The sequence below is a fragment of the Haliotis rubra genome, unplaced genomic scaffold, assembly GCF_003918875.1.
Source record: "Haliotis rubra isolate DU_JTF1 unplaced genomic scaffold, ASM391887v1 Scf112, whole genome shotgun sequence".
In the NCBI taxonomy this organism is placed as follows: domain Eukaryota; kingdom Metazoa; phylum Mollusca; class Gastropoda; order Lepetellida; family Haliotidae; genus Haliotis; species Haliotis rubra.
This window is the reverse complement of record NW_025765026.1, coordinates 1,138,351-1,153,720: the sequence shown is the minus strand read 5'-3', so window position 1 is coordinate 1,153,720 and position 15,370 is coordinate 1,138,351. Positions and strand designations below refer to the sequence as shown.

The following is a 15,370-nucleotide window of genomic DNA, read 5'->3' as shown; positions in this document are numbered from 1 at the left end:
ACAAGACTCAGACAAACTGCGACTCATTTTCGATATATACCTTCAACTTCCGCCCCACTTCAGGATGGTTTCAATCAATTTGCTCCAGACTATCCTGAAGAAGGGGGACTATCTCATCAGTTTAGATCTCCAAGACGCCTACCTACATGTGCCGATTTATCCCATTCATCGCAGATATCTATGGTTCATCTTCAAAGGCATACATTACCAATGGAAGTCCTGCCGTTTGGAATTTCTACGTACACCGTGGCTTTTTCACTTTTCGGATAACCAAGCCCATCACTCGATTCCTCCACTGTTGAGGAATCACCTTCGAATCTTATATCGACGACTGTACCCAGGCACAACAAAACCAATTGACCCTGCTTCAACATCTTCAGTTCACAACTCAACTACTTCGGCCGTTGGGATGGTTAGTGAACGATAAGAAGTCGGAACTAACACCGACCCAGAGACTACAGTATATAGGAGCAGTATTCGACACAAAGCAGGGCAAATTGTTTGTACCCCAGGACAGATGGTTGAAGATAAAACGATGGGTTCCCCTAGCCTTATCTCAAGGGAGATCTCTTCTCCAATGGCAGGAGCTGCTGGGCCTTCTCACGTTGGCTCAATCACTCACTTACAGGGGTCAACTACAACTCCGATCGATTCAACGTTTTATAAGGCCGTACCTACAAGCTCAAGATACCAATGTATTCATTCAACCTACACCATCACTCCACCCTTACCTGCAGTGGTGGCTCAAAGAACAGAATGATTGCGGAGGAGTCTCTTTGCAGCCTTTCGTTCCGACACATCACCTATTCATAGATGCCTCCCTACTAGGTTGGGGAGCCCATCTGGGCAATCATCAGGTGGCAGGGCAGTGGTCATTCATAGAACAGACCCTGCACATCGAGCTAGAATTCAAAGCAGCAATTCTAGCAATAGAACATTGGTCGAATCATCTACAGTCCACCAATCTCCTGATTCAGTCGGACAATGCAACAGTGGTCTTTTACATCAACCATCTGGGATCAACAATCTCATCACCACATCTCCTCGATTGGGCGCTATAGTTCTACAAACTAATAGACTCCCTCAACATCGTCGTAAGGGCAAGACACATTCCGGGGATCAAGAATGTCATTGCAGACACACTATCACGGTCCAGTCAACCATCCCCCACAGATTTGAAGTTGCTCCCATCAATATTCCAGACGATGTGTTGCCCGTTAACCAGGGCCCCGTTCCTCAAGCCGATCGTAGCGCCACGACAGTCGTAAGTCTATGTTAAAGTATAGGAGTTACGATCAACTTAGCGCCTTCTGATCGCCTTGTGAACAGAACCCAGACTACAGATTGACTTAGCAGCTTGAGATTCAACCATCAACTTCCCAAGTTTGTATCTCCCATTCCGGACGAATGCGGCTTGGGATCAGGATGCACTAGCAATCTCATGGGAAGGTCGCAGGCATACAATGCCTTCTCTCCAGCAGCTCTTCTGCCAGAGTGTTGCAGAGGTGCGGCCAATAAACAGATGGCACTGATTTTGGTGGGTGCCCTACCAAATCCATCCCATCCACCTTAATCGAAATGACCTGTTACTTCATCCTCACACAGAGCAGCACCACACATCATCAAAAACCCTAAATCTTCATGTATGGTCCATCTTCAGAAATCTCTCTTCGGTAAGGGATATTCGCAGAGAGAAGCTTCGGCTATTACGATGGCTCAACGCACTTCTACTCACTCATTGCATGATGATAAATGGAAAAGATTTGCAGCATTTTGTATGAATAGAGGCATTTCTTTACCTACTTCTGCCTCTGCTCAGGTTGTTGCGGTGTTTTTACAACACCTTCATTCAAATAAGAAATTGAAGGGTACGATGCTGGCTACTTATCTGGCTGCTATGAACACAGACTTGGCAACCTCTACTGGGATAAAGGTTTTGTCGACTCCAGAACTTCAGTACCTTTTGCGTTCTTATAGACTCGCTGACCAATCTCGGAAGTTCCGACCTCCAGCGTGGGATCTATCAGTTGTTTTACGTCATCTGGTCTCAGACGAGTATGAGCCTTTACAAGATAAAGACTTTGAACGCATATCATTCAAGACCTTCTTCCTGGTTATCAGAACTCCATGCAGTGGATGTTTCTCGGGTGACATTCAAGCAGGGCAGGGTTTTTCTCGGACTCTGATGGGATTTCGTCGCTAAAAACCAGTTTCTTGGACAGCCGGATCGTATGTTTACCATCCCACCACTGTCCACTATATTGGATCATAACAACACTGAAGATTTGGCGCTCTGTCCAGTCAGAGCGATTAGAATCTGCTTAGCTGCATCACAGGACCGACGCAGATTAAGGAAACAGCTGTTCAACCCTCTATCTACTGCATCCAGGGCTGAAGTATCCCGTACCACCTTATCCTTTTGGATGCGATCAACCATCCTGCAGGCTTTCAGGTTCGCCGAATTATAACCGCCGGCTGCATCAAATCCTTCCACGACTAGGGCATTAGTCTCCACTATGGCGTTATATAGTAACTGCTCCCTTACTTGATTATTATGGAAAGGATGCTTTTGGTAGTCTGGACACGTTTTTAAGCCACACCACACTACCTCAAGACATATCTGTCACCGATGTTTACACCAATTCAGCCCCTTGGTTCTGGCTCAGCAGTTGTCGTCCAGCCCATCAAGCAGATAACTTATGGGACTGGATCCATCGATGCTTCGCTGATTCCTTGTATGTACAGAATAAATTATTGAACCTTACTTCTCACTTGGTAATGGTCATGTGACTAGGTAGTAGGAGCGTGATGCATGCCTCTCGTGAGAGAGAGCGAGATGTCCAGGAAGGAGGACAACATGGAGGGTGGGTGCTTGGACCAGAAGCCGAGATAAGTTCACAAGTTTTTTCGTTTCCATTCATTTGTCGAATTAAGGAGAGAGTGTACAATACGTGAGATAGGATAAGTATATAAATGTACAATTTATAATTAAAATTTTCAACTTAGTCATGATAGTAGCATGTTTTTTATAGATAGATAGATAGCTATTTTATATGATGCGGATCCAAGACATTTATAGTTCTGTTGCTTTTAAATTTGATTTAGAAATTGACTTCAGTATATTATCTATTATGGAGGAATGAATTTAAAAAAAGTGGTGTGCATACTCTAAATCCAGTGAGTGTTTTCTAGTTGTTTTGGTTTATAGAAACATTAACATAAGCGTTGTCATACAGAAAGTTACAAAAAACTTTAGCACCCACTTGAGACTCATAGTGAAGATCAAATACACCTCCCCTGGGGAAACAACACTTTAACTCTCAGTCGTCAAGCCGGCATCATATATTTATTATTTTTAATCAGATACCAATTTATGTCAAAGACTTAAACCGGGTTAGATCTGGGTTAGAATTGATCTTCAGCAACCCATGCTTGTCATAAGAGGCGACTAACAGAATCGGATGGTCAGACTTGCTGACTTGGTTGACACATGTCATCGTATCCCAATTGCGTAGATCAATGCTCATGCTGTTGATCACTGGATTGTCCGGTCCAGACTCGATTATTTACAGACCGCCGCCATATAGCTGGAATATTGCTGAGTGTTGCATTAAACAACAAAGCAACCCACCAACCTATGTCAGTGACTCAGGACACTTCCACTCAAGTTGCAGTGAGAATAGCGCTGAACACAAACCCATCTAAATAAAACTCGATCAGTAAATATTGATTCTGCAAAGAAAAAGCTGATCCATATTTCATATTTTTATTTTTTATTACTATGACTATTTTTTATTTTTCATTTTCATATTTCAATAGTTTAAAACTTGCAGTTTTTTGTTTCCCCTTAATGTATATTCTGCAAAGTTGTTTGTAATTCATCCTGATCATCAACAACATAATCATGTCCTTGATATTACCCAGGTGCTGACAGTTCAGTCTGGTGGCCATGCCTCCCCCCTCCTAGCTGTACTGGATACCGTGTCTCCCCGCACAGCTGTCCTCACACTGCTGCCCCTGGGGGCCACACTACAGGTGGAGAAGGCCTGTCTCTCACAGGTATGACATGCTCGGTGTCGTCAGCTGATTTAACTGAGCCACCTAGGATCTTGTTAGCTACTCTGTGAAGTCTCTCATCGTGGTCATGTCCCCTCAGTACAGTCCTGGGGTGGTGAGGGCGGTGGGGTAGCCTAGTGGTTAAAGCGTTCACTCGTCACGCCGAAGACCCGGGTTCGATTCCCCACATGGGTACAATGTGTAAAACCCATTTCTGGTGTCCCCCGGGGTGATATTGCTGGAATATTGCTAAAAGCGGCGTGAAACCATACTCACTCACTCACTCCCTCCTGGGGTGGTGGGGTAGCCTAGTGGTTAAAGCGTTTGCTCTTCACGTCGAATCCTGGGTTTGATTTCCCACATGGGTACAATGTGTGAAGCCCAATATCTGCTGTCCCCCACTGTGATATTGCTAGATTATTGCTAAAAGCGGCGTAAAAACCAAACTCAGTCACTATTACACTAGTAATACTATTCAACACCCAATAAACACTTCCTTGTATTTGTTTCTGTTGGTCTAATGTTGACTTTGGATTTCAGGAATTATTGCTCTGGTGAAACAACATCAATGCCCAACCAATTGTTTACTGAGACTGTAGTTAAAATGTCCTACCCAGTTATTCTGTTATGACAGGGGCGGTGGGGTAACCTAGTGGTTAAAGTGTTTGCTCGTCACACCGAAGACCCAGGTTTCATTCCCCACATGGTTACAATGTGTGAAGTCCATTTCTGTTGTCCCCAGATGTGATATTGCTGGAATAATGCTAACAGTAAAACTAAACTCACTCACTCAACTGTTATGACAAATTACTGTAATAACGATACCTTAGACTGACATCATCATTTTGTGATACAACCTTGTAGTACACTGTCAATATTACTGGACAAGGTGATTGCTTTATAGTTTTCTAGGCAAATGTTTAAATGTTTAACTTATGCTAAATGTAACTATTTGTATTTAAGTCTGAGATGTGTTCTTCTCCACCTGATGTTGTTCAAACTGAGAGTCGTCTCCACAACCTGCATGCTGCATTGAAGAAGGAATGTCAGTCTGTAAAGGGGAAGATCTCGGCTGGAGGACCTCACAGGAAATGCAGAAAGTCAGGTAATCATTTCTGATGTTGAGGTCTCAGGAGATAAAGAATATGAGATAAATGTTTATTCTGGAAGTGATTATAGTTGGTTTGAGCGCTGCTAACTGTTTTCATTATCCCTATAATCACTTCAATAAATTGCGGTTTTAAATGACATTTATCGAAGCGTTTATACCTTATTCTGACTCCTTTCTGAACAATCCCTCTCCTCTCACAAGTTGGTATCACTTCTGTCCCTGCCTGGTGTTCAACATGAAGCTGATGAAACAAGGACAAATCAACTGGCACTGGTGTTGGAGTGGACTAACCACAGGCATAGAAATGAAAATTGTTATGGGTGCCATAGGGCCCCAGACATATAATTTATGTGTACCTTTGCGAAAATAAAATAAGCATGCCCATACCTTTTGATGATCAAGTTAAAATTAAAACATCTCAACAATTATGTTATTTCAATTTTTGTTCATAAGTCAGTAACCATGATTACACAATGCCATTTAGAAAGTGGTCAAATTTAACATATATTCTATTAACTTTGTTGGGTTGAGCCCCATGCGGGATTCGAACCCACACCCTCAGAGTCAGGCACCTAATCGCCAGCACACAAAGTCAGCCACCTAACCTGCTCAGCCACCACAATTTCCACACAAATGGAAGTCGGACAACTGGTAGTCTAGACTGCGGACTTTGTGTACCCCTCTGATAAGTGTAAATTAGCATGGCTCCAACGGCCGAAAGCCATGATTACACAATGCCATTTAGAAAGTGGGTTCGAATCCTGCAGGGGACCAAACAAAGGTACTAGAATCGGTACTTTACTAAGAAAGTATAATCCCAGATAAATTATATATGTTAAAGTCAGTAACCATCATGTAAACCTGTAAACTGTTAACCAGTCTGTCTCACGGTCCCTGAACCACGTTATTTTCCCCTACTGCCTAGCCCTTTCTGCAATGCTGAAGCCCTAAGGAAGCAAGTCTAGATTTCCTCAGGTTCTACCTCACTCTACCACTGAAAAGAAAAGCCCATTATTTTTATAATTAGTTCTGTAACAATTTGTGTATTGCAGGGGTACTAACTGCGGACACACCTGGGTGTTATAACCCTCAGGTTACCAACCCCTGGCATCTCCCTGGCACCTCCAAAGGTCTGCCAGCTCTCATCAATAAACTCAACAACAGGTGACAGTAACAGAATTATCTCTCAGCTTTGTTTAGTATTGTTTCTGAAGATGTACATCACCCAGATATATTTTTTAGGGCTGCCAACTGAGAGTCTCCATCTCTGTGCAGATTTGTGAAGAATAATTTGTTTGTTGTTTGGAAATACTGAAATTTGGATTAATTTTAAGATTTTTTACATTGATTGATAGTTTTATATCAATATTTGCTTAAACCATGCTAAACAATTTATTCATCATAAAAGAAACAGTTTCAAACTACTTACAAACATTTTGCTTGTCTTGAACTTGACAAATATTTGACACACCCTTGGCTTTGAGTCAGTGAGGCTTCACAGTAAGTTTACTGTGCATTGACTGTATTACATAGCCATGTGTTTGTATGAATCTGAAGGAAGATAGGGGCACTGTCTCCAAATGTACTCCAGGAGTGTCATTCATTAAAACACAGATTATTATGATGTGTTTGCTCTGTATTGACTTATTTCTAGTCTGGCAACTATCAAGGAAACAACAAAGATATATCATTTGTTCGCACTTTTACTCCATGTTTCTGTTTGTAGACTCAAGGACCTGGATTTTCTAACATCAGCTGAAAAGGAGACGCTTAAAGCTCTTCAGAAAATGTATCGGAAAGACAACCAACCACAAGCCTTGATACAGAGATCACGACAACAGCCAGACACTACGCAGACAGGAAAAGCTGGAGGTATATATAGTGTTTTCATCTTGACCTTCGAAGACAGCCTCCATGGTGTAGTCGTTAGAGCATCCGCCCGGAGAGCAGAAGGTCGCGGATTCAATCCCCGACCGCGTCATACCAAAAGACGTTAAAATATGGTACTTCTTGGTCCTTGCCTGGCGCTCGGCATTAATGGGTACAACAAGGACTGTGTCTGAGTGGGGTGTTCCTGCTTCACTTCACATGGCTGGCACTATAAAACCAGCTTTAGTCTGGGCTAGTACAAGCAGCCGCACATACACACATACACACGCATGCACGTCATATGAGCGTAATATTCTCAAGCACGACGTTAAGCCCAATTTACCTCACCTCACCTTGACCTTCGAAATGTAATGTAGTTTGTAAAAAAGGTAAAGAATCCTGCTTTAATTTAGATAAGTATGTGGCTCTTCATGCTATAAACTTATTTCCCAGGAAAAGGGTTCTCAGGATTCCACATTGCATTACATAGAGCCTACTATAAGTAGTGGAAGTATGAGAAGGTCCCCTCACTGTTATGTCATGAGAGGTGAATAGATGGGTTTAGAGATGAGTTGTTGTAGCTGATTGCATGTCATCATGCCCTAATGACAGTTGTTGCTCGATACCAGTCACTGGCTGATCTGGTCCAGACTTCAGCATCTACAGGTTGACCTCACATTTCTGCAATATTGATGAGTGTGTAAGTAGCAGATGTAGAATGGTGCAGGTAGATCAGGGGTAAGGCAAAAGTTTCTGGTGAGAGTTGTCCCCCCTAGTTTGATATGCTGCCTGGCTGAAGGCTTCCCTACTCAGATGGTTGTACCATGTGGTTGTCATACTTTGTTCTATAAATCAGGGTTAACGTCTTTGGTCATGTGGACAAGCCTGACCTCTGATCAGAGGCCCTGCAGTTCAAATCCCTTTATGGGATTCAGAGTGAGTGAGTGAGTTTAGTTTTACCCCACTCTCAGCAATATTCCAGCTATATTGCGGCGATCTGTAAATAGTTATGTCTGGCCCAGACAATCCAGTGATCAACAGCATGAGCATTGATCTACACAATTGGGATACGATGACATGTGTCAACTAAGTCAGTAAGCCTGACCACCCAATCCCGTTAGTCATAGCATTGGCTACTGAAGATCAATTCTAACCCACATCTTCACGGGTTATAGTATTCAGAAATTTGATGGCTTCTACATTTCCATAAAAAGAAATACTGTCACCCGACACCATGTCACTCACTATTGCATGCTTTCAGTGGTGTAGTGTTTGTTTGTGAATGTAACAGTGCACTTATGACTGTTGTTTGATGGCAGACCAAGATGATGAGATGGTGGACAGACAGGAGGGGAAGACGAGAAATTCCAAGCTGAACCGCGGGATGATGATGGTGTGTCGAAGCAAGGCAGCTGTAAAGAAGAACACCAAAACAGAGGAGGATTCATCTCAGGTGGACAAACAGACTGAGAGACAGAACATTGATGTCACCAATTTAGGTACTGCATGTTTCTCTTGAACTCACTCAATACACTAATTCACTCTAACCTTTCTTATATTTGGTCAGTAAAGGTGTTAAGCACTTTTCTTAATTTTTATGATGTTTTTACCTATTTCAGTAAGTATAAACTACCTATTTTAGCAGATATTCCAAAGAAAATGTCACTTGCTAGTCCTTTCTGAATTTTACACATTTTATTTAAAAATTAAAAGTCAAATGTTCAATTTATCGCACACACAAGGAATATTACACTTTGTGTACACTTCCATCTGCCCGTTGCTATGTCTTAAAAGTGATTGTAGTTCATAAGTTTGCATCAACTATCAACACATTCAAACTGTGAGTTATCATCATAGTACTGGAGAAGACCTTTCTTGGTATTTCCCTGTATGTTTTTCCACTAAATGTCATGGTATGTTGCCCAGACCTGCAGACGGAGGAGAGTGTCGGTCAGTACCTGAAGGATCTCTACAACCGGACATTGGACATAGAGGATGGGCTGGAGTCCTGTGTGCAGATGATGGTCACTGTGGCCGTGCATTTCATGAAGGAGAAACATGCCGATAATCCAGAGGTGAGCCGGTGTGGCAGATATTGTATGTAGGGTAATAAGGTAGGTTCTGTATGTGGTGATACAGCAGTTACTGTATGTAGGGTAATAAGGTAGGTTCTATATGTAGGGTGATACAGCAGGTACTGTATGTAGGGTAATAAGATAGGTTCTGTATGTAGGGCAATATGGCAGGTACTGTATGTAGGGTAATAAGGTAGGTTCTGTATGTAGGGCAGTATGGCAGGTTCTGTATGTAGATTAATATGGCAGGTACTGTATGTAGGGTAATAAGGTAGGTTCTGTATGTAGGGCAGTATGACAGGTACTGTAGGTAGGGTAATAAGGTAGGTATTGTATGTAGGGCAATATGGCAGGTATTGTATGTAGGGTAATAAGGCAGGTACTGTATGTAGGGCAATATGAAAGGTCCTGTATGTAGGGTAATACCGCAGGTACCATATGTAGGGTAATACCGCAGGTACCATATGTAAGGTAATATGGTAGGTTCTGTATATAGGGCAATATGGCAGGTACTGTATGTAGGGTAATACCGCAGGTACCATATATAGGGTGATACAGCAGGTACTGTATGTAGGGTAATAAGGCAAGTACTGTACTGTATGTAGGGCAGTATTGTACATGTAGGGTAATACGGCAGGTATTGTATGTAGGGTAATAAGGCAGGTACTGTATGTAAGGTAATATGGCAGGTACTCTGTGTAGGGCAATATGGCAGGTACTGTATGTAGGGTAATACCGCAGGTACCATATGTAGGGTGATACAGCAGGTATTGTATGTAGGGTAATACCGCAGGTACCGTATGTAGGGTGATACAGCAGGTACTGGATGTAGGGTAATACGGCAGGTACTGTATGTAATGTAATAAGGCAAGTACTTCATGTAGGGTAATACTGCAGGTACTGTATGTAGGGTAATACCGCAGGTACCGTATGTAGGGTGATACAGCAGGTACTGGATGTAGGGTAATACGGCAGGTACTATATGTAGGGTGATACGGCAAGTACTGTGTGTAGGGTGATAGGGCAGATACTATATGTAGGTCAATATTGTACACATCATGAGATGGAAATAAATCAGATTCTGTACTCTTAATCAGCAGTGTATAAGATTTCATGAAGGCATCACAATCTGATCCACATCTTCACAATGAACATACACTGTGTAAGTCGCTTTTGTGATTTGAACATGCATACACAATCTCCTCTATCCAACTCCATCCCTCTATTGAACCCTTGTTTATCCTATCAAACACTGTGATCAGGTTCAGGCTGTGGAGCTGGTACAGCGAGAGGTGGGCGTGTCCAGTGTGGCACTGAGGGAGAAGTATCAGAGTAAGGCCTCCGACACGGACAAGACCATGAAGATGACAGAGTAAGTCGCATCGTTTATCGTTTAGATTTAGATTTAGATTCACTGCCAAGGATTACACTGTTGTCAACCATTGATTAAATTATTTGACTTGACTTTTCTTACACAGAAGGTGTAAGAAAACACACTTTATTTAGTGTTTTTTTTAAAAAGTAAACTTTTCATTTTTTCTTATCCTGACTCATGATCTTTTGCGTATCTCCCTTTTCTTTTCGAATGGTAGTGGAACAGTTCCCTTGAAGTTCCCGCAGCGGACATATAAATACACTCACCCACGAGTTACCTCCATTTTGCCCTTTCCCGTGCAAACAGTCATGTGACCAGCCTTACTTGTCACTCTCTCCCTTTCCCCAAGTGGATGGTTGGGCGAGCACTGGAGTCCCATATACAGTATTATATCCTTTTTATTTAGGTCCTATTCTTCAAACTTACGCTGTGTATGGATTTGGCAATAACTACTTTGTATTATATGTAAAAAAATTGTAAAGATTATTTGTATTTGTATCATAATTTCATCGTTATGTAATTTTGTTTACATTTCATGAAATCTTGCAGTGTTTGCAGGCACAGGTTATCTGTGGCTGATCCTCACCCCCAATGCCCTTCGTACATAAAACCATGTTCTTCCAGCTTGCGCTGTACTTATTGTGTTGATTTATCAGATCTACAATTTAATCAATATTTGTCTTATATCTATAGACGTGCCATTGATCGGGTGAGGAAGTCATCTCAATTCACGGCTGATAAAACAGGAGATCAGCCTGCAAACCGTATGTTGCTTGCTACTGCTGAAATTCATAATACTGGTGCTATGTTGAGTACGCTGCAGGGGCAGTCTGCTGGTACGGGGGCTAAGAAGAGATTGGCTACAACGCAGTTGACTCCGACTCAAGCTAAGAAAAAGACGTCATCCTCTTCTACATCGCAGAAAAAAGCTTCTGTTACCAGATCGGAGGGTAAATCTACGCGGGCTAGTAAGTCAACGCATCAGAAATCCTTCAACGAAGAGATATTACCTCCACATGAAGTAGACGTTTTTGATGATCCCCCATTACTTCTACCTGAAGTACCTACGATTCAGCGACTCAATCGACTTCCACGACTACTAGATCGTATCCTGCAATGGTCACAGCAGGCCAGCTGTTTCATGAACTGCCACCTACCTCTCAACGCAGTGAAGTCGAGGCACACAACTCATCAGCGTTCGCGAACGCTTCTTTTACGCCGCAGCAGCTTCAACCAACGCAGAACTTTGACTTGGGTGAATTTATGAGACAATTCACCAACCAGATGATGACCATGATGGAACGCAGGTTCAAGGAAGAAGCGAGGGCTCGGCGAAGCCTCTCATCTACCGGCATCGTGTGCAAACCTACATACCTATGCACAACCTACCGACCTACCGACCGCGAACCTACTCCTCAGAGAACTACGTCTCAAGACTACGCTGGCGAACGTACACCTTTGCGAAGGTCTCAACAGTCGGACGACTCTGTCATCTTGGAGGAGGATAGAAGACATGAGATGCCTACTCATTGTTCTACATCTGCGAACCCTCAACGTTCGAGAACATCGAAGGATCCATCTTCTACAGATCTAGCTGCTCTAGATTGAGATCTCATATCTCTCACAGACGTTCGCGAAGTCACTCATCACGAGACAGAGGTTTGCGAAGAGAAGGCTCACATCACAGACGTTCGCGAAGGGATACATCTAGTGACAGACGTTCGCGAAGGGATACATCTAGCGACAGACGTTCACGAAGGGATACATCTAGCGACAGACGTTCGCGAAGAGGAAGCTCAAATCACAGAGGTTCGCGAAGAGATGAATCTACAGATAGAGGTTCGCGAAGAGAGGACTCTCAAGATAGACATTCGCGTAGGGTGGAATCTGCCAAGAAGCCATCAACTCACTACTTATGAAGGAGGCGGTAGAGATAATAGATAAGCATCATCTCACTCCAGGCTTCTACTCCCTAATTTTTCTAGTACCCAAGAAGAACTCCAAGGAGAAGTTCAGACTGATTTACAACGTGCAAATTCAACAAAGACTATCTACTGAAACCAGACAGGTTCAGAATGATCGACCTACCTCAACTCAGACTACTCATCCGTCAAGCAGATTACATGGCCAGCATAGACCTGCAGGATGCATACCTACACATCCCCATACATCCAGAATCAAGAAAGTATCTCCGATTCCTATTCAGAGGGCAGCACTTCCAATGGAAGTCCTACCGTTTGGAATATCTTCGGCCCCGTGGCTATTCACACGAGTAACCAAGCCTATAGTCACATATCTACATCATCGAGGTCTACACAATGCCTTCTACTTGGACGACAGAATTCAGGTTCACCAAGATGCCAGTCAACTCAGACTACAGCTGAACTTCACGATCAAGTTGCTCACTCAACTAGGATGGCTTGTGAACCTAATGAAGTCAGAGTTGGAACCAAAACAAGATCTGCAATTTCTGGGGATAACGTTTAGCACAACACAGAATCGTATTGTCATCCCAGAAGATCATTGGGTCAAGATACAAGCCATGATTCCACTAGCAGTCATCTCTCCATTAACACTACGATGATGGCAAGTTCTACTCGGTCTACTAACCTCGGCGCAGGACTTGACTCGCACAGGAAGGTTACAACTAAGACCGCTGCAACGGTTCCTGATAAAACATCTAGACAGCGTCGACCCTATCTTGCTGCCAGACAACCTCAAGAGGTATCTACTGTGGTGGACACACAGGACACGTTTGCGGAGGGACCTATTTACAAGAGCCGGCCTTCGATACACATCTCTACACAGAAGCTTCGATACAAGGCTGGGGTGCGTATCTCAACAATCAAGTTGCATCAGGAAGCTGGTCCAAAATAGAGCAGCATCTTCACATCAATCTGCTGGAGATGAAAGCCGAGATCAACGCCTTACAACTATGGTCGAGCTCGCTGAACAACAAAAATGCTGATGGTCCACACGGACAACTCTACAGTGGCATTCTCCATGATACTGCAAGGATCCACATGGTCTCCAAGCCTGGTACAGCTCACATTCCAGTTGTTCCACATCACGGAGGAAGCAAACATCTGGATAAAGGCGTGTCACATACCCGGAGCCAAGAACGTACTTGCAGACGCTCTCTTCCGACCACTGCACCCGTCACCTACAGAATGGATGCTCCATCCAGAAGCGTTCCGGCTCATCATAAGGGAAATAGGATCCCCTTGCATAGACCTGTTTGCCACGAGGTTCAACAAACAACTACAGACATTTGTCTCGCCAGTTCCAGATCCTCAAGCCTGGACAATGGATGCACTGAACATATCTTTGGAAGGACTAAACGCTTATGCGTTTCCACCCCCGATATTACTACCGGAAGTACTGTTGAAGATCAAACAGACACAGGCGCTACAACTGACTTTGGTCGCGTCATACTGGCCATCGAGAGTATGGTTCCTAGACCTAATAAAAGATCTCGGAAGTCCAACAATCAAGTTACCAGATTGGCCGAACCTACTAATACATCCGCACACCAAGCAAGTCCACAGGAACCCGACAGCGTTCCAGCTACACGTGTGGGGCAACATGCTGCAGTTCATCTAGGTAGTTCCACGTACCAGCGCTAGCTACAATCCTCGGACCAGAGGACAGCCAGGACTTATCTTTGTGTCCGGTCAGAGCCCTGAAGATATATCTTCAAAAGACTAAGACAAAGGAGACGAAAATTCAAGTGCCTGTTCATCCCATTATCCACAGAGACATCAGCAGAAGTCTCAAGAACGACGATACCGTTCTGGATGAGAGCCGTCATATTGAGAGCCTATAAAGCAGAATGACTAGAACCTCCTAGAGCTTCAGACCCACATGTAGTCAGAGCACTGGCAATTATGGAGGGCTGCTTTTGGAAGTGGGACATGATGTTTGCCAACCACTACCTCCGAGACATAGCCACTGAAGACGTCTCAGGCATTCACCAATTTGGGCCTCTCGTTGTAGCACAGCAACTAACGGTTCCTCAAAGGCACTGAGTTGGAAAATCTCACCCTTTATCACGTTGACTTGTTGACAACTTTTACTTTTTATGGAAAAGTATTAGTTTGAAAGTCCATGCGCACAGTCTAGGACAGGCTAGCATGAGTGATTAAAGATCCTGTACGGGTTAAGATCTTACCTGTACGTGAAGGGGTCGCAACTCATTTATGATAAAGATCTTATCATAATCTATGGGTTGTTATAAGATATCTAGTAATAAGAAGATACTAGTTTATCTGTAGCCACATGAATCAACATGATTGAACTTGTCTGAGACTGAAGTAAGACAAGAAAGTGGTCCCCCCCCAGAGTTATAACGGAAGTTGAAGGAATAGGATCACGGAAATGCCATTTCGCAGTTCCCATGGGGGGGATACAGGACGTATCTAAGGACAGCTGATGAATCCACGAAGTGGCTTGACCCACCACCAATCCATCGGATTCTATAAGCAAAAGATCATGAGTCAGGATAAGAAAAAATATGTAATTTTTCAAGTAAAATTGATATTTTTATGCTTATCCTGACTCATGACGAGAAGCCCTCCCAACCTCTCCGTTGGAAACACTTCGGATTTCACAGCAGATCCAAGTGCAGAGGCAGAAAATCAGGAGAGAGTGACAAGTAAGGCTGGTCACATGACTTTGCGCGGGAAAGGGCAAAAGGGAGGTAACTCGGTGTATTTTTACGTCAGCTTCGGGAACTTCAAGGGATTCAAGTGTTCCACTACCATTCGAAAAGAAAAGGGAGATAAGCAAAGATCATGAGTCAGGATAGGTATAAAAATATCAATTTTACTTGAAAAATTACATATTTAGAAAAATCCCAACATGATTTTTTGCTGAATGCCTCAG

The 15,370-nt window shown here is 43.3% G+C and overlaps 1 protein-coding gene across 1 annotated transcript in view; it reads left to right on the top strand.

Moving 5' to 3' along the window:
- Window positions 1–15,370, top strand: part of LOC124289953 — a 33,545-nt gene that overhangs the window by 9,565 nt on the left and 8,610 nt on the right. The window contains exons 5-11 of the mRNA XM_046726623.1: window positions 3,925–4,059; window positions 5,020–5,161; window positions 6,220–6,331; window positions 6,894–7,039; window positions 8,356–8,535; window positions 8,963–9,111; window positions 10,374–10,483. Coding sequence (XP_046582579.1) covers window positions 3,925–4,059; window positions 5,020–5,161; window positions 6,220–6,331; window positions 6,894–7,039; window positions 8,356–8,535; window positions 8,963–9,111; window positions 10,374–10,483 — 974 coding nt within the window. The remainder of the gene's footprint in view (window positions 1–3,924; window positions 4,060–5,019; window positions 5,162–6,219; window positions 6,332–6,893; window positions 7,040–8,355; window positions 8,536–8,962; window positions 9,112–10,373; window positions 10,484–15,370) is intronic.